Source organism: Lissotriton vulgaris, chromosome 3_1 (genome assembly GCF_964263255.1).
Source record: "Lissotriton vulgaris chromosome 3_1, aLisVul1.2, whole genome shotgun sequence".
Taxonomy (NCBI): Eukaryota; Metazoa; Chordata; class Amphibia; order Caudata; family Salamandridae; genus Lissotriton; species Lissotriton vulgaris.
The window spans coordinates 1,426,441,592-1,426,464,588 of record NC_141689.1 but is presented as its reverse complement, the minus strand read 5'-3'; the positions used below and the strand labels follow the sequence as shown (position 1 = coordinate 1,426,464,588).

General features: G+C 46.5%; 1 protein-coding gene across 2 annotated transcripts in view; it reads right to left on the bottom strand.

Moving 5' to 3' along the window:
* UBA6 (ubiquitin like modifier activating enzyme 6) overlaps positions 1-22,997 on the bottom strand; it is a 1,035,692-nt gene that overhangs the window by 838,535 nt on the left and 174,160 nt on the right. For both annotated transcript variants that reach the window (XM_086961917.1, XM_086961916.1), the window contains exon 6: positions 9,106-9,217. In XM_086961917.1, the coding sequence (XP_086818043.1) occupies positions 9,106-9,217 (112 nt within the window). The remainder of the gene's footprint in view (positions 1-9,105; positions 9,218-22,997) is intronic.

The following is a 22,997-nucleotide window of genomic DNA, read 5'->3' as shown; positions in this document are numbered from 1 at the left end:
TGCATACAGTTCCTTTACTGGTATTTACATTTTGTGTGTTGCAAAACAACATCCTAAAATTGTCACATAATTCACTTTAAAAACTCCTCCCACTTTGCAGTCCGAGAAATAAAAGTAAACACCAATCCCATGTTAAAAGTTTAATCAGGACTTGTCTGAAGTAATAGCATGACATTTGACATCTGCTGTTGAAGCGCAGCAAATGTGACAAGATAAACACAGCATTTAAAGGCATCTTTATTAATTGCTTGGACTTCCCGACCGAACAAAAATCTACACCACTCTTGGACAGTGAACAGCTGTCAGTTGTCCGCCGTGCTGGCTAGACACAGCTCCACAACATATAGCTTTAAGTGACAATAGATCTTAAGCTAATACGTAAAGGAACACAATGTCAGATATAGCTTACACATAGGGGTTTAGATGTTATTCTGAGTCAAGACATTTTTTTAGTGGAGAGGGTGGTCGTGGCTGATGGAGGACGTGTTCCTTCTAGCCACCTTCTGGGCCAACAGCCCCCGGTGTTCGCAAGATCCCATGAACTCCTTCGTTTATCCCGTCTGGATATGGGAAACTGTGGGGGATCTTCTTGAGAGAGCGAGGATCCCGGTGCTGCAATCTGCTCCCACAATCTGAGGAAGAGCTCATCTACTTAGCACACCTGAGAAATCCAAGATGGTAGCTGCATTAGACTGGGAGAGCTCCAGTAACTGGCGCTGGTAATCCATCCAGGATTGGACTCCATGTAGAGGGGTGTCTCCCTGCAGGGGCGCAGTCGCTCACTGTCTGGCCCTCCCTTCTCCTGCAGTGGAAACTTGTGGCAGAAATGCGGAATTGTGAGCATGGCATATGTGAGTGATAGTGGGCAGCCGGCCCCACACCTGCTTAGTGACTGTCACAATAACCAGTGGAGAGCCTAGATTGAAAAGGTCGGCAGCTGACATATGAAAAAGTACTTATTATTTTGATCACATCACTTTATTGCAGTAGCATTTTATATCCAAGAGGTCCTGATGAAAGCACTAGGTTAATTCTTTACCTGTAGGTGCTGAAACATGTCGAGCTATTCTTGTTAATGGACGATTATTTGTTGAAATCCGTCCCTGCACTGTTTTTAATATTTGTTCAGGGTCAGACAAGAAATAAAGTCTGATTCTGCTTCAATTTTAAACTCACACCACGTATTTTTTGCACTGCACTCATTTCCCATACCTGTTTACTATACTCGCTCACATCTTTAAGATACCATGCCTCTAAAAAAACATCATTGGGCTCCTCCATCATTAGGGTGGAGTCGAAGCCCTGAAAAGGAGACCCAGATGATGAAGCAGGTCACCGGGCTCGGTGAGTGATGGGAATCCGCACAAATTTTGCGTATTTTTGGCCTATCAGTACATGGATTTGCACAGTCTTTTTTTGTCTTGTTAATTGTCGACTGCAGGATATCTTTTGTTTATTGTGACGTTAATTTGGGGCTATATATCCAGTGGAGTCGTTAAGCCTAGGCCTCTGACCCTCTTCTACTTCTCAATGTGCCTTGTACAATACAAATAGCCAAGTGGAAGACTGGACAAAACAGAAGCATACCATGTGGACGGTCGAACCACACGAAGTATAACAAGTACCCTTCTGTAGAGTTACATGAGCAGCCCCGATGTGAGATAAGACATAACAAGCCGACAACCGGCAAAAAGGGGGCACCAGGCAAGCTGGACACCCACTTAAGAGCTTGTAGGCGAGCAGACCCGGTCAATGACCACGGACATTTAATGAAGAAACGTTGACAGCACGCTTATGCTGTGTATCAGCACAGAGTAGATATAGAGGCAAAATAAATTCGCTCAAAAATGAAGCGTCGCACAAGAAGACTAGGGTACGCAAAAGTACTAACAGTCATGAGGAAGCAGAAGTGGACAGAAGAATGTCCAGACCAGTAAGCTACAGCAGCCTCTCGTCTAGGAGGAGCAATGGTCCCCCGCAAGATAGAGGAGGAGACGGAGCTAGACATGACAGCAGGAAAAATTCAGGACCAACCGAATGTTCCAGGTGTCCAAAAAGCGAGTTTCCTAATGAGAACACTCCCCTTGAGAGTGGTGACAGCAAGAACCCAAGCAGAAGTGTTGAAAACACCTGTTCGGAAATCTGCAGGGAATGTGTAAAAAACTCCTGTTGGGAAAGTGCCAGAAAACGAGGACACAAGGCAATGTACAGTAGAGAGGTACAGGGCAAAGCCACCACCTTTAAAGACAACACCAGTAAGGGCTGAAGTACGAGAAACTGTTACCAGAACCTCAAGAGGGGAGAACCAGCACCCCAGCAGTGGAAGAAACAACGCAAACACCCTATGATAGCAATTATACCAGGGTGCATTTCCAGGTTCTGCCCACACTAAGAAGCCTGCCACACAGTGGTTGTATCCTGGCGCAAAACGAGAACAGGGCATCAGGGGTGAGCACAGCGCCTGAACTGCACAGAACAAGGGCCCTACAGATAATGACAAACAAAAAGCAGCCATCAAGGGCAAGAGGATCACAGCGACGCGGAAACTTCCCCCAATACCCCCCCCCGTGAGTACAGGCGAGGCAGAAGCCATACTGTAAGGACCCCACACCGAGGCATAGAAGGACTACCGACAACTAGGGCCAACTGCATCAAAAGTGCTGTTCTGCAATGCTAACGTTAGGATCGCAGAACTGCAGAAAAAGAGGACCACAGCAAGATTGTGGCGAAAAACTCTATAGGAGCGTACCAAGGCTAAGCCAGCCACACAATAGCCTATAAATACCCCACATAGGGTAAGTGTCAACCCCTGCGAGGGAAGTCCTCTTGGGCAAAGCACACATTCAGGGGACTGAAAGGAAGGCAGAACCAGCCGTCCGGCTGTACTGAACAAACACTGAGATGGCAGAATAACCGCCTACACCATCCGGGTGCCATGCAAAGAACCCAGGGCACCTTTGAAAGTAAATTAACAAGGCAACATCGCCAATACAGAGGAAAAAACACTTTAAGGGAGAAAGTCGTGCCGCAAAACTCATGCCAGTCAAATCATGAGGCGGAGACCGCTGAATCTGCATGGCTGTCAAACAGGTCCACGCCATTGAACGTTCGATCCCTAAGAGCTTCCCGAACATTGTCCGGGAAACGACTGTCGCGCAGTCAAGCATGGTGGCGTAAAGCTACAGACCAAGCAAGAGGTCGTCCCACCGAGTCAGTGGCGTCAAGGGAAGAGCGGAGGGAAAATTGTGCCATTCCCCTGCCATCATGCAGAAGGCGGATCCAGTCCACCCACGGGCCTTCTGGAATTGAAGGAAGAAGGTCCTCGACTACGTCCCAAAGGTTAGAAGATGTGCGTGCGAACACACAAGCTGTATTCAATGCACGGATGCCAGCACTGGCAGAGTCAAAAAGCTGGCGACCACATGTGTCTAACCACCTAGATTCGCTGGTGGGTGGCAACAGAGGCAGGTGGAGAAAGACTGTAAGTCAAAGGCTGCCTGAACGACTAGGCCCTGAGCTATAGGGTGAAGGGACAGACAGAGTAGATCATTTGGGGCAGGACGGTGTCGACGAGCTATGGCCCGATCAACAGGGTCACCCAAGGAAGGCCTCGCCCATGTGCCCAGCATTATGTGAAACAAAGATGCCCCAAGGGGCAGCAAAGGCTCCACTTCAACCAGCTCCATATGGAAAAGATCCAACAAGGGATCAGAAGGCAGAGAAACCACAGGGGGCTGAAAACGAAGAATAGCTGCCGCCCTGTAAATAGCCCTGCATAGGCAGCACTAGCCTCAGTTGCCATCTGGGGATGCAACAATAACCCATCAGTAGGAGATGGCAGTAGTCTAACCCCTCCACTAGACAGCAAAAGTGAAGGAGCCATAGGATGATCGGGAGACCATGCCACACAAGATGGGCCAGTAAACCAGGTCTACCACTGGCACACGTGCAGCCACTGAGGCTTACCCTCCAGTAATTGATCCCTCAGCACAGGTGGACCGAGATGCAATCCTCAAGGCGATCCAGGACTCCAGAGCAGCAGTTGAGCCAAAATCAGTGAAGCCCAGGTGGATGACTTCCTGTTGCATCAAGACCTCCTCAATGCAACCAAACGGGTTGCAGAAGCAAAACTAGAGTCTCCATGGTGAAAGACGAGGTGGTAACACTTAAACTTCAAGTCTCTAAGCTGCTCTCGGTTGCGGCATCCCGGGAGGAGCTGGCTGAAGATGCAGAGAATTTCTTGCGGAGGAATAGTCTGTGATTTATTGTTTTCCCTGAAGGGACTGAAGCATCTGGTGTGGATGATTTGTTATAGGACTGGCTCCGGTCCAGGCTCCCCGCCGACAAACGTTCTCAATGTTTTGTTGTGAAGAGGTCACAGTGTTCCTTGGCTGAGAAGTCTCTCACGGGGGCTCCCACTCATCCCATCATTGCCCCCATCCTCAACCATTGAGACTGTGACAGCATTCTCTGCGAAGCCAGTCAACATCGGGACGTGCACTTTCAGAACTCCAACATCATGATTTTACAGGACTATACATACACAGTTCAGCAACACAGATGTTCCTTTGAAGAAGTCAAACAGAAGTTTCCTGCCCTTAACCTCCGCTATATGCACCTCTTCCCTGCTCAATTGAAAGTAATTTCCAACACTACGACCTATTTCTTTGATACTTCGGACAGGCTTGGAAATGGGCAACGGAATGTCCGGCCCTACGACACCCATGAGTCTCAGAGGACATGATTGCCTGGGTGGGTCTAGACCCCCATGAAGGAACTGATCCTGTTCCCAAAGGGCTCGACCTGGCACGTGGAAGGGCTGTGAATCCCTTAGTCCTCTCTGAGAAGTGGATGCAACTGAAACACCTGACCCTTGCTATCTGCCACACCAGGCCTTTTTAATACACGGGACAACGACCACGAGCCACCTCCGTGATAACTGCAGCCTTGTGTGTGACTGAACGATCCTGGCAACACCCAGTGAACTGTGCTGTGTTTGCGGTGCTACCTTTTTAAGTACAACATCTTGGACATTGGTGGAGGGAGAAGGAGAGATGACATTTATTTGTCTTCATGTGACCATGATATATTGAAATTCCTGTCGGGCACTAATATTCTTCAGAGGTGCACTCAGCGATCTCAGAACTACTCGGGCCCTAGTTATTTGCAGTTATGCTTTGGGTGGGTGTGAAAGATACTTCAGGGTTGGAAGTGTGAGGTGGGGGGAGTTGGGGAGATAGTTATTGTTTCATTGTTTTTGTTCTATTTACACACACAGTCACCACTGTCCTTACACATGCCACAAGTTCACCGAACTCTGCTGTCTCGTCTGGCCCCTTTGTAACCACTGTACATCAGGTAATGGGTTACTCTCCCTCACAGGGCGTCCACCTTGACCAACCTACCTTAGATCTCTGATGGTTGAGGTTCTTTCATGGAATGTTAATGGTCTATTAGACCATATTAAACTATCCATTATGTGAAGCACATCCACCGGAGGTAGTTTTGCTTCGAAAGAACAACCTGTTGGGCCCACCTGTTGTGCTCCTTCGTTGGTCGGTTCGACCATGACCGGGGGTTTTACTCCAACTTTTCAAGCGGCTCCAGTGGAGTAGCTATTCTGCTGTACAGGGATTCCATTTTGTGATATCCGCAACACACAATGACACTCCCAGGGACGCTACATAGGGATTTCACCCTGCCCATGTTGCCCAACAATGGATTTAATAAATGCTGCAGTCACTCCGTGACCTCCTAATAACCTTTACCCCAGGCACTACTATAATTGGAAGTGATTTTAACTATGTCCCCAATCCTGCATTGGACACTTTGCTCCTCTCTCCTGGCCAGGCCGCTGCTCTCGGACTTCCCACCTCTCTTGTTTGGCCAAATCAATGGGTCTCTGTAGTGCATAGAGGACTTTACACCCTTCCATGGGCACGAACACCCATGTTTCTGCAGCCCATAACTCACTGTTTCATATTGATCAGATTTGGCTCCGGGCCTCTGACGTTCATCTGACACGTGTCCAGATCCTCCCTCCCTGAATTTCAAATCATGCCCCCCTATTCCTTGAGATAGGCCTTCTTCAGGGACACCTGCGATCCATGTGGTGCTTTAACTCATAGTATTTGTTGGATCAGAAATGTGCAGACTAAGTAGGGGAGGAGGTCAAGGTCTTCTTCACACTAAATTCCACCAGAGTGACTTCAGCTGGGACCCTTTGGGCATCTAGCAAACCCACTCTCCAGAACCTGATCAAGGTTTATATCTGCGACAAGGAAACTCAGAACCTGGCGCAGGTGACTGACATAGAAGCTCAGATTCTCTCTTTGGAACGGCACACATGCCACAGGCCAACAGCTGATTTAGCCCATAGACTGGCACTGGCCAGATCCTAACTGAAACATCTATCCTTGGAAGAGGCCAGACAATGTTGGAGGGCGTTGACTCGGCATGCATACAAACACAGAGATAAATCTGGCAAACTCCTCCACTGGCTGATAACTAGGGAAGCAGCATCCTGAATAGTACCCTCCATTCAAGACAGCACAGGATGCTGCTGTGAGAGTGTCACAGAGATGGCGCCGGTCTTCGCAGACTATTACCATACACTTTACGTGGCAACACCCACCTCTGTGCGGGAACTTGAAAAAATTATATTGGTGAAGATCCCACTGCCCAAGATTTCATCATCCTTGGCTCATGACCTTGAATGGCTAATCACAGCGAGGAGACTGACGGAGCCTGGTAGGATTTGGCATGGGGTAAGACACAGGGCAAGGACAGGCTCCCTGTTGAGTTCCTCAAACTCTACTGAATCCTCCTGCTTTCTCATCTCTTAGCGTTATACACGAATGTGGCAGATTGAGGGTCCTTTCCCCTTGACTTGGATACAGCTACCATTTTTGTAGTACACAAGGCAGAGCACCCCTCTGACCTGTGCTCCTCGTATAGGCCTATCTTTCTCATGAACATGGACAACAAGGTGTTTACTAACGTTCTGGGTGACCACCTGAGTCAGGCCCTCCCACATCTGATCCACCCCTATCAATGTGGATTCATGTCACTGTATACGCAGGGTCCAGTTGGCTCTATCCCAATTGAATTGCCTTACTGCCCCCAAAGCCTTACTCTTAATTGGTTTTGAGAAAGCATTTGAAACTGTTGCATGGCCCTTCTTAGGGGCAGCATTGCAGAGGATAGGCTTTAGACCCTTTTTCTGTAAAATGGTCACCCTTCTTTATGATAGGCCTACTGCATGGGTCTGGGTTAACGGTATCCTCTCACCATCTTTGTCGATCCGTATAGGCACCTTTCAGGGTTGCCCCCCTCTTATTCACATTAGTGATTGAACCCCTGGCACGTCTTATCAGATGTGATGCTCGGGTGCAGGGGTGGACCCAGAGAAAGGGACGGGAGGAGCATATAGCCTTATACGCAGATGAGCTCCTACTACCAGGAGGACCCGACATTGTCGGGCCCCAGATGTTTGGAGATCCTCCGCCTATACGAGGAAGCCTCTGGGCTTTGATAAACAAATCCAACTCTTTATTGGTCCTGATGTCGGGTGCCACAGATGGGAATTCTTGTTGCTATGGGATCCTATTGCGTCGTCTATCCTTCAAGTACCCCAGCATCCATATTTCCACTCTCCCGGAACTAGCATGGAATGTTAAACTGCAGCCCCATATAAAAGGGCTGACCAGAGACCAGCAATGGTGGTGTAACTTCCCTTGAATCCCCTGGGGAGACCAGAATTGTTCAAAATGATGTGTCTCCCTCATTTTCTCTACGTCCTCACAAATGACTCGCACTGACTCCCAGGCAATAGCTCCACTCTCTAACATTCAGGATCACCATCTTTATCTGGGCGGGAGGTCGTTACAGGGTGGCCTTTGATCATGCCAGACACTCCACCTCCTACGACAAGGGAATGGGGATGTCGGACCTCTATGGCTATTATCTAACGGCCCAAATTGTGACCATTAATGACTGGTTTAATGGGGGAAGGGAGGATCATGTATATCAGATGGGATTACATCTCCTAGGCCTCAACAGTATTACGGGCCTGCTCTATGGGAGCCCTCTCACCCGGTCCCTCCCAGACTGTAGCTGAGCAACGCTACTCTGCTTGAAAGCAGCACTCTGCTTCAACAAGTGGGACCATAAATTCACCAGAATTACCCAACTTTGGCAAGGGGCATGGTTGAATCTTACGGTGGACCGACATGGCTTAACGCAATGGGACAAAATAGGGCTAACCCTTCTGGCCTCCTGGGAGCTGGTAATCCCCGCTTGACTAAGCATGATCCAGCACAACTATTTACATCTCACATACCTGGCCTCCCAGCAACTATTTCGAGCAGGGCCACAGCCTTGCGGTGCTCAATGCTCTTTAGCGCAAACTGATTCCTTTCACATCGTCTGGGCCTGCCCGGCTCTGACCCAATTCTGGGAAGGGATTGAAGGGGACATATCTCTGGTCCTGGAACATAGAATTGTCCTTACCCAAAGGGCTGCATTACTGGGGATCCTGGAGGAAGTTGGGAGATGGAGGATGGAGCAGACCTTTTCTGGAGTCAGCACAAGGGTAGCCAAGCCAGACATTGCACGTCCCTTGAAATCTTTGGTACCCCCTCACTGGGAAAGTGGAGAAAGGCTGAGGACTGGTGTGGTCGCCAGAAACTACCTATTTAAGGGGCACGGGATGTCTGCTGAAACATGACAAAATCTGGTACAGGTGGTGAGAGCATCGTGGGCTGGATGCGTGATTCGGAAATGTCTTACCTGCTGTCCCTTTTGCTCCATGGACATGTGAATTGTTTACTGTGTGTTTTTGTGTTTTTCGCTCTAAAAAACAATAACATTTGCCTATTTAAAAAAGCCCTATGGTGTGTGTTCAAGACACATCTTTCTTTGTTGTGAAGGTACATCTCAGCAATCAATCCCACAAAAGTTTCACAGCTTTATTAACTGCCAGCAACTACCAAACTCACTTTAGCAAAAATGTTTCAACAGAAATTATAAACTGTTTGTGAAATTCCGTATAAATACAGGAATCCCTGCCTTTTTCCACATAAAATAGGACTGTATCTTCCCTACCTGGTACTGCTTGAGGAAGGAGAGATCTGTATTCTCATCCAGAGGAGAGGTAGATGAAGTGACAGTGACATATGGATTGAGTTCTGCTATTTGGCGAAGAGATGCCTCAGCTCTGAAACAGAAAATTTGGTAAACTTTGTAATTTGTGGAGCAAAATATTTTACCTCACATAAAACCCTCCGAGCAGGATAGTTACAACTAGGCTTGGGTTTCCTACCTTCAATTACCTAAATGAAAGTGAGGTTTTGTATATAAGAAGTATAAGATATTACATTGCGAGAAAGGAAAACATTTAAAAGTTTTTGACAGACACAATCATCCCCATTCACTTTTTTCAGTGAGACCTGCTGTCTTGTTTTCACCACCTCTCCATTTCTAACCACTCTTTCCTTCATTCTCTGCCTCCCTCTTCTCTTTACCTCAATTCTTGCTCTTCCTCTGCCTTTAACTCCTCATCATTTTATCTCCTCTCAATTTTATCTTAAGCTTCTAACAAATGAATTGAAGAAGAAGCAAGAGAACAACGAGAATCATATTAGGAATAACAACAAATGGTGAAAAACTGAATACATCCTACTAAACATTTGTGAGAAAAGTCATGCTTCACGCAAAACTCTGAATTTCAGAAGTCCAGAGAAGAATTGTAAATTCATTGCCAGTGTTTTCTCAGAAAGAGCTATCCACCACCACAGTGTCTGTGTGTAACTACACTGTGTTTGTGATGAGTTGACGGAGGAAAGCCACACAGGCCCTACACCACTTGATATATCTGATTATGAATAGCCTGGAGGCTGATCAGTGGTGTGCCCCTCATCAACCTAGACCAGAAAGAACAGACGAGAAACCGGGTTTCTTATGATGACTACCGCTAAGCAACGTTTCCAAATAGATCTGACAGAAAACAGAGAACAATTAAAAAAGCAGTTAATTAGAGCATCAAATAAATCTATTTACCTTGCTGTTTTAAGCAAATCATTCTGAAGGGTGGACAATGGTAAACCACAAGATTGTTTGAAAACAAATGTCAAGATCTGTTTTAAAGTTAACCAACTCAGTCTAACCCTTACCTTCTCACATAAAGAATGGTTAAAACAATGAGTACAGTATCTCATTTAATTCTATAACTAATGAGGGAAAGAAAGCTCAGGAGCATATAAACATTAAAAAATAATGGTGAAAGCGTTACCAACTGGATCACTCCACAAAACACAATAGTGCTATTCTAGGTAAATGAGCCCAATAGCACTTGACAAGACAGATGAGCCAAGAGATAACAATTCAATCGACAAGTCTCCATATAAATTAAATTCTTAAAGGTCTGGAGGTGCATGGTGTATTTGGGTGAGTCAAACTTCACTCAAGGTAGCCAGGCTGACTGGACAGAGTCCACCAGGGTCAAATCACACTGTCCTAAAAGCCAATAGGCTAAAGCAAAAGTGTTACACTCAAACCTGTTGTCAATTGTTAGGATTTCAATCTCTCTGGCATTCTCAATGACGATGCCAACCCATCACAGGACTGTACCAAATCTAGAAATGCTGTGTGTGAAATCTCACACACTGAGCTCCTCACACTGGTCTCCATGACCCAGGTTGTGTTTCATTAATTGTTTGGCGTTTCATTAAAACATCATAATTTCAGTTTGTGAAAACGATTCTCTTTATACTAAATGAAATAGTTGTTCACCCTTTGTTATTCTTTATTGGATATCTTTTAACTTAAATTAGCAAAAACCTCAATGTATTTCGGGCCTCTCAGGACCTTCCTGGGGAAGTAACAAACAATTTAAAATCATTGAATTACTTCGGAAAACAAGAAAAACAAACCTACAATACTTTCGCATCCAAGAAGTCATTGCTTACTTTCACAAAGGGTGCACGCTTACAACATTCATAGTATTTCTTAATTATCAGTTTTAATTTGTATGTGAACATCTTCTTTGATGTTAAAAATGTGAAGGCGTCTGGTGTTGGAAGCTGGCGCTGTATATACTATACCAAAGTAAGTTATAGTGTGCACATAGTCCAGAGAGTCCCCAGAGGTAATGCAGAGGCTACATAAGACAAGTATTAACACCTCTCTTTGTGGTAGTGTGGGCGAGCAGTTAGGCTTATCAAGAGGGTGTGTTAAGCATGTATTGTATTCACTCAATCAAGGCTGATGGCACACTCTCAGAGACTGAATACAGACCAATTAGTTAAGTATTAAAAGGTATACTTATATTTTATTTTGTAGAATCAAGCAGGACCTGGCCTAGGCAAGTAAGAAATACTTCCAAATGCAAGGCTGTACACAGAAATGTAATTGTTGATCGTATTGGAATCGATTACAGGCTGGTATTACTACTAAAACGGTTCAAAATACAGTGAGATTACTTTTCAGTTACTTGGAGTACTTGGGATGATATGACGAGATATCACACAAGTATAATAACAATTCCTGATTCAAGGAAAGTTATTTTGGTTTTCATACAAAAAGTCAGTTCAACACAACATTTTTAGGAACCAAACCCCGTAGAATTGGTTCCTATGGGTAAAAGAGTGTTAACAGTTTACAGGTAAGTAAATGGCACGCAAGTATGGCTTTAGAGGGTTAGGACCAAGCTCCAGTTAGGCATTCAAATTGCACCACCAGCGGCACTAGGGCGACCGGGTGCAGAGGCCCGGGCAGGCCACACCGTCTTGGGAGCCAAGCTTCTAGTGTTAAGGTCAGGGCAAAGGGGGTGCCAGGTTAGCACCAAGTCCGCACCACCATCGGCACAGGGGTGGCCGGGTGCAGGGTGCTTAGGAGGTGTCGGGAGCCCAATGCAATTCTATGGGGGTTGACAGTTTTGGATTTTGGCTGCAGGTTCCGTCCAGGAGGTCTTCCAGGAAGAACCAACAGCAGGGCTGGTAAGTTGGAGGGCTCGGAACGGAGGTGCATCTCAGGTCCTCTTCTCCAGGGCACAGGGTGGCTAAATGCAGTGATGCCTTTTGAGGTCGGATTTCAGCTTACCAGGCCACTGGCGGTCGAGGGTGTCTACGTGCAAAAGCTGCAGGTGACATCGGGGAGTCCACGAGGGATCAACCCATGGAGGACTCAAACTGGAGCGCTGGGGGGGCCTTGCTGGGACCGGTGGGCCACTTGGACTCGGGCTGTAGGCAACAGGTGCTGTGGTGGTTACAGGCATCTAGTTTCTTTGTCCTAAGTAGGCTCAGAGTTGTCTTTGGAGTTTATTTTGAACAGAGCTGCTGTTCACAGGAGATCCAGTCTTTGTTGAAGGCAGTCAGTCCTCCCAGGGGTTTTGGATGTCACTGGCTGCAAGCCAAGTCGACCTTTGGCGCCAGATCTCCAGAAACTGCAGATGGGCCAGTAGGGCTGGGAGCAAGTCAGTTCTTCTCCACAATCTCTTCTGCTCCTTGACTTCTTCCGTCCTTCTTCTTCGTAGGTTGCAGGAATCTGAGTAGGCAAGGTTCGGGGTCGCAGTGAATACTAAATTTAGGGGTGTTTATAGGGGTGTGTAGGTTGAGACCAATGTGTCCCTTACTTGTGGTGGGTACACCCCATTATGCCACCGTCCAGTGGGGTGGGGGCACGAGCCTCTCTCCAATTGCCTGGGTCCCCTCAACGTCAAGATGGAGGGGATTGAGATGTGTGCTTCACCTTGTCTCCCCCACCTGAGGGGTGGGGTTGGCCAAGGTGGGAACATCTCTCCTCCTAACTAGGTTTTTCTGCCAATTCTCCAGCCCAAACTGGTGGTCAGAACCGGTCGGAGCCAATTGCTGGGGGAAGCAAAAGGCAGGGGCAGCTTACAAAGGCGGAAGTCCTTTAAAGCATCCCCTTTGTGGACCCCAGCCTTTCCTCAGGAGGAGGCATGACACCTCTGCCCAGGATGGGCTCTGTTTCTGAACACTGAGAGCGGAGGGGTCCAGAAACCGGTCTGGTGGTGGCAATTGACAGGTGGCCATTCAGGAACCCCACCAGGGCTAGCAGCTTTTCAAGGGGCATCTATAAGATGCCCTCTGTGACAATTTTACATTAAGTCCCACATTGGCATCAGTATGGTTTTAATGAGCTGAGAAGATTGCTACCAAACTTCCCAGATTTCAGTAAAGCCATTATGGAGCTGTGGAGTTCGTAATGATCAGCTCCCAGACCATATCCTCTTTATGGCTTTACTGCACTCCCAATGTCTAAGAATGGACTTAGACCCTGTAGGGGTGAAGCTCATGCAACTGTATCATCTAGGGGCAAGTACAACCTGCTAGAGGGGTGACTTACCGATGCCCCTGGCAGTCAGTTGCAGGCATGGCACACAGAGATGTGTGCCATGTCAGCTCTTCACTTTTCTCTGCACCAAAACACGCAGCCTGCAATGGCAGTGTGGGGGTGTTGTGGTGCAGGGCCCCTAAGAGAAGCACACTAGGTGTTCCAGCCCTTAGAGGTCTTCCATGGTCACAGTGCCCTCGGTACCCATGGTGCCTTTTACAAGGGGCTTACCTCTGGCTAGAGAGGTGGTAATTGGGGTTACAAAGGTACAGGTTTGGGCAGAGCAGACAGTCCCTGGGAAAGTGATTGGCAGGTACCTGGGGCACATCAAGTCAAAGGGCATCAGAAACCTGACAAAAAGTGGGTGGGTTACTACAACAGAAACTCAATTTCCTACATCTAGTCATAGTCCCTTGTTCCATCTATCTAGATCTTCTGATGATTGCATGTGTAAACCATGCATTTTTCCTAAATATGAGTCAAAAAAATTAAAACTGGTTTTATATGGGAAGAGCAAATTATCTACCTTCAGTAATACTTTACTGAGCTGCAGATTACTCATCTAAAAATACCTCCCCCTCCTCCTACCCAGGCGCCAGACTGGATCTGGAGAATTTCGTAGCAGTGCTACAATTGCGCAGTGACAGATGGCGCTGTGCAACTCCACACCACACCAGAAGCGGCAAAGCGCAGTCCCATGGAACGCTGTCCCTGCACAGTGACATCAGTTTATTGTTGCTTTCCATTTCCATTTCCTCAGATGCAGAGCTTGAACAACTGTTGGTAACACTGTGCTGATCACTAGCTGGTGACCTTTCTAGATGATACAAGAGGCAATTACACAGAATGGGGAGGTGTGAGGCCACTGTGGAATTAGAGGTTAGATAAAGTATTCACCGAAAAGAGTTACTGAAGGTAAGCAGTATGTCTTTCTGATGGATAATTCCAACTGCGTATTCCTCACCTTAGTAAAGACACAAAAGCAGTGCCTCCCCAAAGTGGAAGGTCTGTGGATTGGGCTCAGACCAACAAGTATTTTAGAACCGAGCAGGCAAAGTGTCCTTCCTACCACATCTGGCTATCAAGGCAGTAGTGCTTCAAGAATATGTGCACCAACATCCCAGATGCAGCCTGGCAGATATCAAGAACACAGTGGTAGTGGCCTTCACCCTGGTGGGCGGGCTCTCAAATCCTATGAGGGTTGTGTCTTGGTCATTTCATAGCAGCTCTTGATGCAGAGGGCTATCCATCTCAGCAGAGTACTCTTCTACACAGACTTCCCTTTATTTGCTTCAGAAAATTGCATAAGTAGCTGATGGTCCATTCAATGGTTCTTGGTACAATCAATAAAAAAACCTAAAGCCATTTGAGAACAAGAGATGGAGCCTCTCCGCTTTTTTGGAGGGGTGAGGGAAGCAGAGAATGTGGGTAAAGTGGTTGACTGCTCAGCAGGGAAGTAAATTACAACTTCCAGTAAGGAGCCCTGAGTCCTAAGCAACAATTTGTCAGGAAAGACGATGGTAGAGCAGTTTGCCAGAAAGTGCTGGCTGCTCACTCATGCGATGAGCTGACAAGTGCGATGAGGAAGGTAGTTCTCATAGTCCGGAAACGCAGGAAGCAACAATATTAGGCTGGAAGGGCGTACATATGAGCAGCGTCAGTATGAAGCTAGGGTCTCACTGGGGTACCATAAATGGTTTGGGAGGGAACAAGTGTGCCAAACCTTTAATGAACTTCATCACAAGAACCTTTTACAGTGCCCATTGCAAGGTCTTACTGCACTAAAGACAAAAAGACAAAAAGTCTGACAGCTTCGCTTGTAAGGGGTCGGCGTCCCCCGTACCACACCAGGTTGCAAACTTGTCGTAGCACCCACCACAGATGGATTTAGTGGAGGGGCACCTGACGGAGAGGATGGCAGCCACCAATTCAAATGGCAAATAAAATCCAGTCAATTTCCACTGATCAATCTCCACACATGAATGTGTACAATATGGGGGTTCAGGTAAAGGACCCTAACATGCTGCTGAACTAGGAGGTCTTGCAGAAGTAGAAGCCTGACCAAAGGGGGATGTTCATGATCAGGAGTTCAAGGTACCACAATTTCCTTGCCTAATGTGGGTCAATTCGGTGACATAAGCTCTTGATCGTCTTCAGAACCTGGGATAGGAAAGGTAGTGGTGGGTAGGCGTACAGGAGCCCCTTGCTCCATTCCAGTCGGAATGAGTCTCCTACCAAGTGGTCCAGCTGAGACGCCAACACAAAAAACTATTGACACTGCATGTTCTCGACTGTAGCAAAAAGATCTAGCGAGGGCTCTCCGTAATGGTCGAATATGCCTTGCTCCACCTTGGAATGTAGACACCACTCATGAACTGCCATACAATCTCTGTTTAGTTTATCTGCTCAGACACTTAGGCCCAGCCAAGAGGTTGGTGACCAGGAAAATGTTCCGGAGCTTCAGCCACCTTCAGGGACACAAAGCCTATTGACACAGAACCTAGGGCTTTTCCCATATACGGTGTCATTCCTCTTCCTGCACCACTTAGAGAGTGTCAAAAGAGCTTTTTTCTCCATTTCACGTTTCGTTATCCTGTTCATACCATTACTTCAGTCTATTAAATCAAAGTTCTACATACAGTGAAAAAATGAAATTCTTCCTTGTTATTAATCATATCTTAAAAGACAGTTTGCTTAGATAAATACTCTGGCTGAATGTTTATCGCAGAATTTTTATTGAACAAAGTTCCATGAAATGTACTGTGAACATTTATCGAGTCAGGATGATTATGGTATAAAACTGCTGCCCTTAAAATGGTTTAAATGCAAGAAATTTGTTGATCATGAAACTTAGAAGCCTTGCTTATGAACTTTGGATCTCATTGGTTATAGAGTTGAGGCAATAACTCTTTGACAAAAGGTTTTTGGGGAGCCCAAAAAGGAATGGGGATAGTGGAGTTGAAAGACAATATTATTGTGGAGGTGTATCAACTTGCTTGGAAACTTTTCCTAACACTCTATGTTCAAGAGTAGTTTTTAAGAGTCGTCGGAATATCGACAAGATGGAAGCAGAGCTCCTGGTCTGCATCAGAAGGTGTGGAAAGAAAGGAACTGATGTCAGTTTGCAGGACAGGTGCTTATATGCAGCTCTGCACTCCCACTTCTAGGGCGGTATGGATCAGTGCAGACCCGTACATGGCCACCTGTAGACATGAGGAAGCACAGCTAGAAAACTCTCCAGATCCAGTCTGGTGCCTGGAGGGATGTTCTAAAGTGAGGCATCTGCTGTTAGAAGTAGCCATCAGAAATGCATATCTATAAATGATGTGTGTTATTGTGAATCTAGGGTAATTTTTTTCTCTTTACGTGATTATCTGTGCCGGTGTCTAAATATTAAGTTCTTTGATACTTTCACCATGGTATGTACTTGTAATATTACTTTGATTACAGCGGTAGTGTTCTATGTACACTTTCCTAAATGAAGTTTTGATGATACATCGCTGAGGAATGTAATTACTGTGTTTTGCCCAAATTCTAAGAGTGAATGGAAAAATACTGCTTTGAGTGAATAAACAAATGTTTCTCTTATTGTTTGTGCACACTTCAAAGTGTTGATATTTTATAATGTTTAGACATGCTATGTTCCATATTTTCATACTTTTAATGATATCAAGTTTGCAATCAAACATGAAACATTTGAGGAGCTAGTAATCAGAGTAAAAGGTGCAGTCTATATGTATTCCTGTCTTGTCTACAGGAAACATGCCTTTCCAATATGTATGCAGCGCACTTCTTTGTCAGGAGGATTATGCTCATCTTTCTTATTTATTTTACTTCCAGCAGACATCATCTCAACAAAACTACCTTTCCCAGCACACCAAGGACTACAAACAAAGTTCAACCAATAGCAGCCACATTCTTGGATAACAGACTGCCACCTTTAAGCCACTCCCTCTTTCTTTCCTGCCTCCAGTGAGCTAAGTCCCTTCCCTTTTATCTCTTGCAAAATGTTAATTTTTTTTAACACTGTAATCGCCTTGTATTGAAATTGTTTTGAGCTATGCAGATTCCCGACGTGGAAGCGCGACACAGCACTCATTTGCGGCTGTCATTTGTTTCATGTTCTCAGGTCGCAACAGTGCGGTGAGGCGCTGCCCTAGTTAGAGGATGTATTTTTCTGCTGCGACGAGCTTGACGCCTCTTGCTGCTTTGTGGGCGACATGCACACATTTCGGTCAGAGTTACTGACTTGCCGGCATCCCTGCAGAGCTCAAGCCTATCCCAAATCGCCTTTGGAAGCCATACCGCCCCCCCCCCCCCACCCCTCATATGGGTCTGTAATTATTCAGATCAAGCGGCGTACTACCATCTTTTTCGGATCTGTAATAGGGTGCACTTCCCTGCAGGTTTGAAGCAGCACTTCAGGGATGTGCCTAGGCAGTAAATAATTCAGATAACCTGTTAAATTTAGGGCATGGTTAGCAAAGTGCCACATTCTGTCCAAAGGGCTCACGAAATTAGGACTATTAGCAGCAATGCCCTGCTAACAGCAAATCAGACTCAGGCATGGACCTGAGCACCTATGAAAGGCTTAAGAAGGCATTCTTTGAGCGCCCTATTCCACCGGATGTGGGATTAATGATGCACAATCTGTCTGCTCCCCCACCCGCTCCTGATAGGGACGATGACGATTCCCATGGGGGTTCGTATGATGAGGCAAACCCTCCACGCCTGTGGTGCCCTTTGCCCGTTACCGCCACTTCAATTGTCCCAGATGTAGGTGATCCTTCTGATATGTTACACCCTGATTATTTGATACACACTAGGTCTGCAGAGTGGGTCCTGTCCCCTAAGTTGGGCAAGTATGCGGCAGGTCGGCTCCGGACGCCACTGGAAAAGGAGGTAGGGCCAAACCCCGGGCAGAATGCCCTGGCCCTACTCACTGCACCACCAGGATTCAAGCAAGCCGGGCCTACGACGGCTGAAATGCCAGAAACCGGTCCCCGGAAGCTTGTCTCCTTACCAGTGAAGAATTGGCTTGGTAGTTTGGTCTGCCCTGTTCCCATGAGGCACGGGTCGGGCTAATTTGCATATAGCCAGGTTCTGAACTGGGGTGATGCAGTGAGCTAAAATACGGTGATGGATTAAGCCCTGATCTCTTGACTGGGTAAGAGTGGTCTGCTTAATTCAGACACTCTGTTCATCACCACCCCCTTTTCTGTATCGTTTTTGACCACTACAGGTGTGGCAGGGTATACTCAGACATGAGTCCCTTGCTCACTGCACCACCAGGATTCAAGCAAGCCGGGCCGACGACGGCTGAAATGCCAGAAACCGGTCCCCGGAAGCTTGTCTCCTTACCAGTGAAGAATTGGCTTGGTAGTTTGGTCTGCCCTGTTCCCATGAGGCACGGGGTAGGGCTAATTTGCATATAGCCAGGTTCTGAACTGGGGTGATGCAGTGAGCTAAAAAACGGTGATGGATTAAGCCCTGATCTCTTGACTGGGTAAGAGTGGTCTGCTTAATTCAGACACTCTGTTCATCACCACCCCCTTTTCTGTATCGTTTTTGGCCACTACAGGTGTGGCAGGGTATACTCAGACATGAGTCCCTTGCTCACTGCACCACCAGGATTCAAGCAAGCCGGGCCGACGACGGCTGAAATGCCAGAAACCGGTCCCCGGAAGCTTGTCTCCTTACCAGTGAAGAATTGGCTTGGTAGTTTGGTCTGCCCTGTTCCCATGAGGCACGGGTCGGGCTAATTTGCATATAGCCAGGTTCTGAACTGGGGTGATGCAGTGAGCTAAAATACGGTGATGGATTAAGCCCTGATCTCTTGACTGGGTAAGAGTGGTCTGCTTAATTCAGACACTCTGTTCATCACCACCCCCATTTCTGTATCGTTTTTGACCACTACAGGTGTGGCAGGGTATACTCAGACATGAGTCCCTTGCTCACTGCACCACCAGGATTCAAGCAAGCCGGGCCGACGACGGCTGAAATGCCAGAAACCGGTCCCCAGAAGCTTGACTCCTTACCAGTGAAGAATTGGCTTGGTAGGTTGGTCTGCCCTGTTGTCATGAGGCACGGGGTAGGGCTAATTTGCATATAGCCAGGTTCTGAACTGGGGTGATGCAGTGAGCTAAAAAACAGTGATGGATTAAGCCCTGATCTCTTGACTGGGTAAGAGTGGTCTGCTTAATTCAGACACTCTGTTCATCACCACCCCCTTTTCTGTATCGTTTTTGGCCACTACAGGTGTGGCAGGGTATACTCAGACATGAGTCCCTTGCTCACTGCACCACCAGGATTCAAGCAAGCCGGGCCGACGACGGCTGAAATGCCAGAAACCGGTCCCCGGAAGCTTGTCTCCTTACCAGTGAAGAATTGGCTTGGTAGTTTGGTCTGCCCTGTTCCCATAAGGCACGGGGTCGGGCTAATTTGCATATAGCCAGGTTCTGAACTGGGGTGATGCAGTGAGCTAAAAAACGGTGATGGATTAAGCCCTGATCTCTTGACTGGGTAAGAGTGGTCTGCTTAATTCAGACACTCTGTTCATCACCACCCCCTTTTCTGTATCGTTTTTGGCCACTACAGGTGTGGCAGGGTATACTCAGACATGAGTCCCTTGCTCACTGCACCACCAGGATTCAAGCAAGCCGGGCCGACGACGGCTGAAATGCCAGAAACCGGTCCCCGGAAGCTTGTCTCCTTACCAGTGAAGAATTGGCTTGGTAGTTTGCTCTGCCCTGTTCCCATGAGGCACGGGGTCGGGCTAATTTGCATATAGCCAGGTTCTGAACTGGGGTGATGCAGTGAGCTAAAAAACGGTGATGGATTAAGCCCTGATCTCTTAACTGGGTAAGAGTGGTCTGCTTAATTCAGACACTCTGTTCATCACCACCCCCCTTTTCTGTATCTGGCCCTACTCTGGCAGGCACGGTAGACCTTACGCCTGAAATAGACACCTGTATGGCTACTTTCCTTCAAAAATACGAGAAGGATTAGTTACTTACCTGTAATCCTACTTCTCTTCCAGGGGTATCCTCATCAAAGTCATAGGCACAAGAATATTCTCGCACATGCGCGGGACCCCGGAAACACAATCATATATGTGCCCCACATACATGTATCTATCTATCTATATATATATATATATATATATATATATATATATATATATATATATATATATATATATATATATAGTCACAAACAACCTCCTTACAAGAAAGAGCAGAGACCGCGTTGGGGGAGAACAGGAGCACACCTTTATTTCAATTCTGCAGGCAAATGCATTTCGGCCATCTCGGCCTTTGTCAGCGCCAAATAATTAACAGGTGGCCTTTTCAACAGCCGCTTTATATGTGTCCCGCCCCTTGCAGGTAGAGCAAGGTTCACCTCCTCCTTAAAGTTGTAGCTCACCAGCAGTGGCTCACGCGTACTTTGTGAACTACCAGTCCCAGAAAGCATGTGGTTTTCAGGTAAGTGGTGCCAGAGTGGACAAAACCAAGTGATTTGTCAGGCTTTAGCAGGGCACTGCGTGGTGTGAAGAGAGCCAACTGCCTGTGATGCAGCAAGAATATATAATAAAAGAGCAAATGCAGCCTTACACACACTAGAGCTGAATAATGCTGTAATGACTCCCCATTATATCATAAAGAATACATTAGAAACAGGGAAAAACAACAGCAGAACATGTTTTAAAACTGTTTTAATGCTTAGCAATCAGCACAAACTCTCAGATAGGACTGAAAGCATAGCCACCGTCCAGGCTGCACTGCAGAAAACATAGCCTAAATAGGCTGAAAAGCAAACTCAATTACAATTACAGCGTGTTCAGCGAGAGCGCTGTTTCATTCCTTTTAACTCACGCCACTGAAGAGGGAAGAGTGAATTCCTGAAACGCGTCTGGCGTTAAATATGTGATGTCTGTTCCTGGCAGAGAGCTTGCTTGCAAGGTGTCATTAAAATTGAAGAGCTAAGAGACTTCCTGTGGCAGTGCTTCGTTTTGGTATCCTGACAGTTGGATTTGTAACGGCTGCCTCAGCCGTGGAGACCTGCACACTGCTCAAAGCGGGTCCTTGCTTGCACCACGAGGATGCCGGCAGCTTGGTAGGAAGCAGCGGTCGATCTTGCAGGGTGACGTCAGATGATGCTCAGTTTTGACACCAAGAAAGCGGGGAAGCTTCACCTTGTATCAGCATCAGCCCACTTGGGAATACAGGTTTTATTGATCGCATGAAGGCGCACCCACTTGGGAACATTATCTGAACACTACGGCATCCAGAAGGCTGTGCGAGCACATGGCCACGCCACTGAGGCAGGTGCCTACAATTACAGCGTGTTCAGCGTGAGCGCGGTTTCATTCCTTTTAACTCACGCCACTGAAGAGGGAAGAGTGAATTCCTGAAACGCGTCTGGCGTTTAATATGTGATGTCTGTTCCTGGCAGAGAGCTTGCTTCCAAGGTGTCATTAAAATTGAAGAGCTAAGAGACTTCCTGTGGCAGTGCTTCGTTTGGGTAACCCGACAGTTGGATCTCCATATATCATATATACGTATACATATATACATATACATACATATATATATATATATATATATATATATACATATATATATATATATATATATATGTGTGTGTGACAATCCCTGCTACCTCTCGCCCGGAGCCCAGTCCTGGATACCGCTGCGCAGGAAGAAGAGAGGAGACCTCAGGTGCAGTGAGCAGTCATTTTTATTTCCTCGAGGAAGCGGCACACCACAGCATGACGTTTCGGCCTACACAGAGGCCTTGATCACATGACGCACGCTGGGGAAGAGGCAATTTTTAAAGTGCTAGTGCTCAGTGAAAATACAATCTCATAGGTAGGTTATGGTCACATGTCACGCTGAGTCATAGACAGAGACAAAAGGTTGTGAGAAAAACACATCACGGGATAATCCCTGAATTTTCGCACATACTGCAAAAAATACACTCAGTAATGTTAAAAGTGCAAATGCTAACTGATTGTTGTAAACAATACAAGGCAGGAGTCACTGGGTAATCCAATGGATGGATAATGCAAAATATACGCCATTGTGCAAAGTGCAAATTGTGTCATGCGGATAATTGATATAATAATCAATATATACACTATATACAATACACTTCATGTACAAAATCATGTATAACATCGAATTTTAAAGGAATGTATAAAAATATAAATCCATAAATAACGTGTTATAAATATATAAATATATATGTTAAAACCATGACTGTACAAGCATATTGACAATAAATATATATGTAAACACAGCACTATTTACACGGGATGAGACCTCTAGTGAACATAAAAGCTATTACTGCATAAATGCATTTAAACCATAACACTAAGGTCGCAGCATCCCATTTGTATTGCACATACTGTTTGCTCAACGGTCGCTCCCCCCATGCTCCCTGATCCCAGCTCCTGTTGACGATCTGGCCGAGACTACAGAGCTGTACCTGCATTTATTTAATTAATTCCGCCTTGCGTTGTGTTTATTTATTTTCATTCCGCCTCGCGCTGCATTTATTTAATTAATTCCGCCTTGCGTTGTGTTTATTTATTTTCATTCCGCCTCGCGCTGCATTTATTTAATTAATTCCGCCTTGCGTTG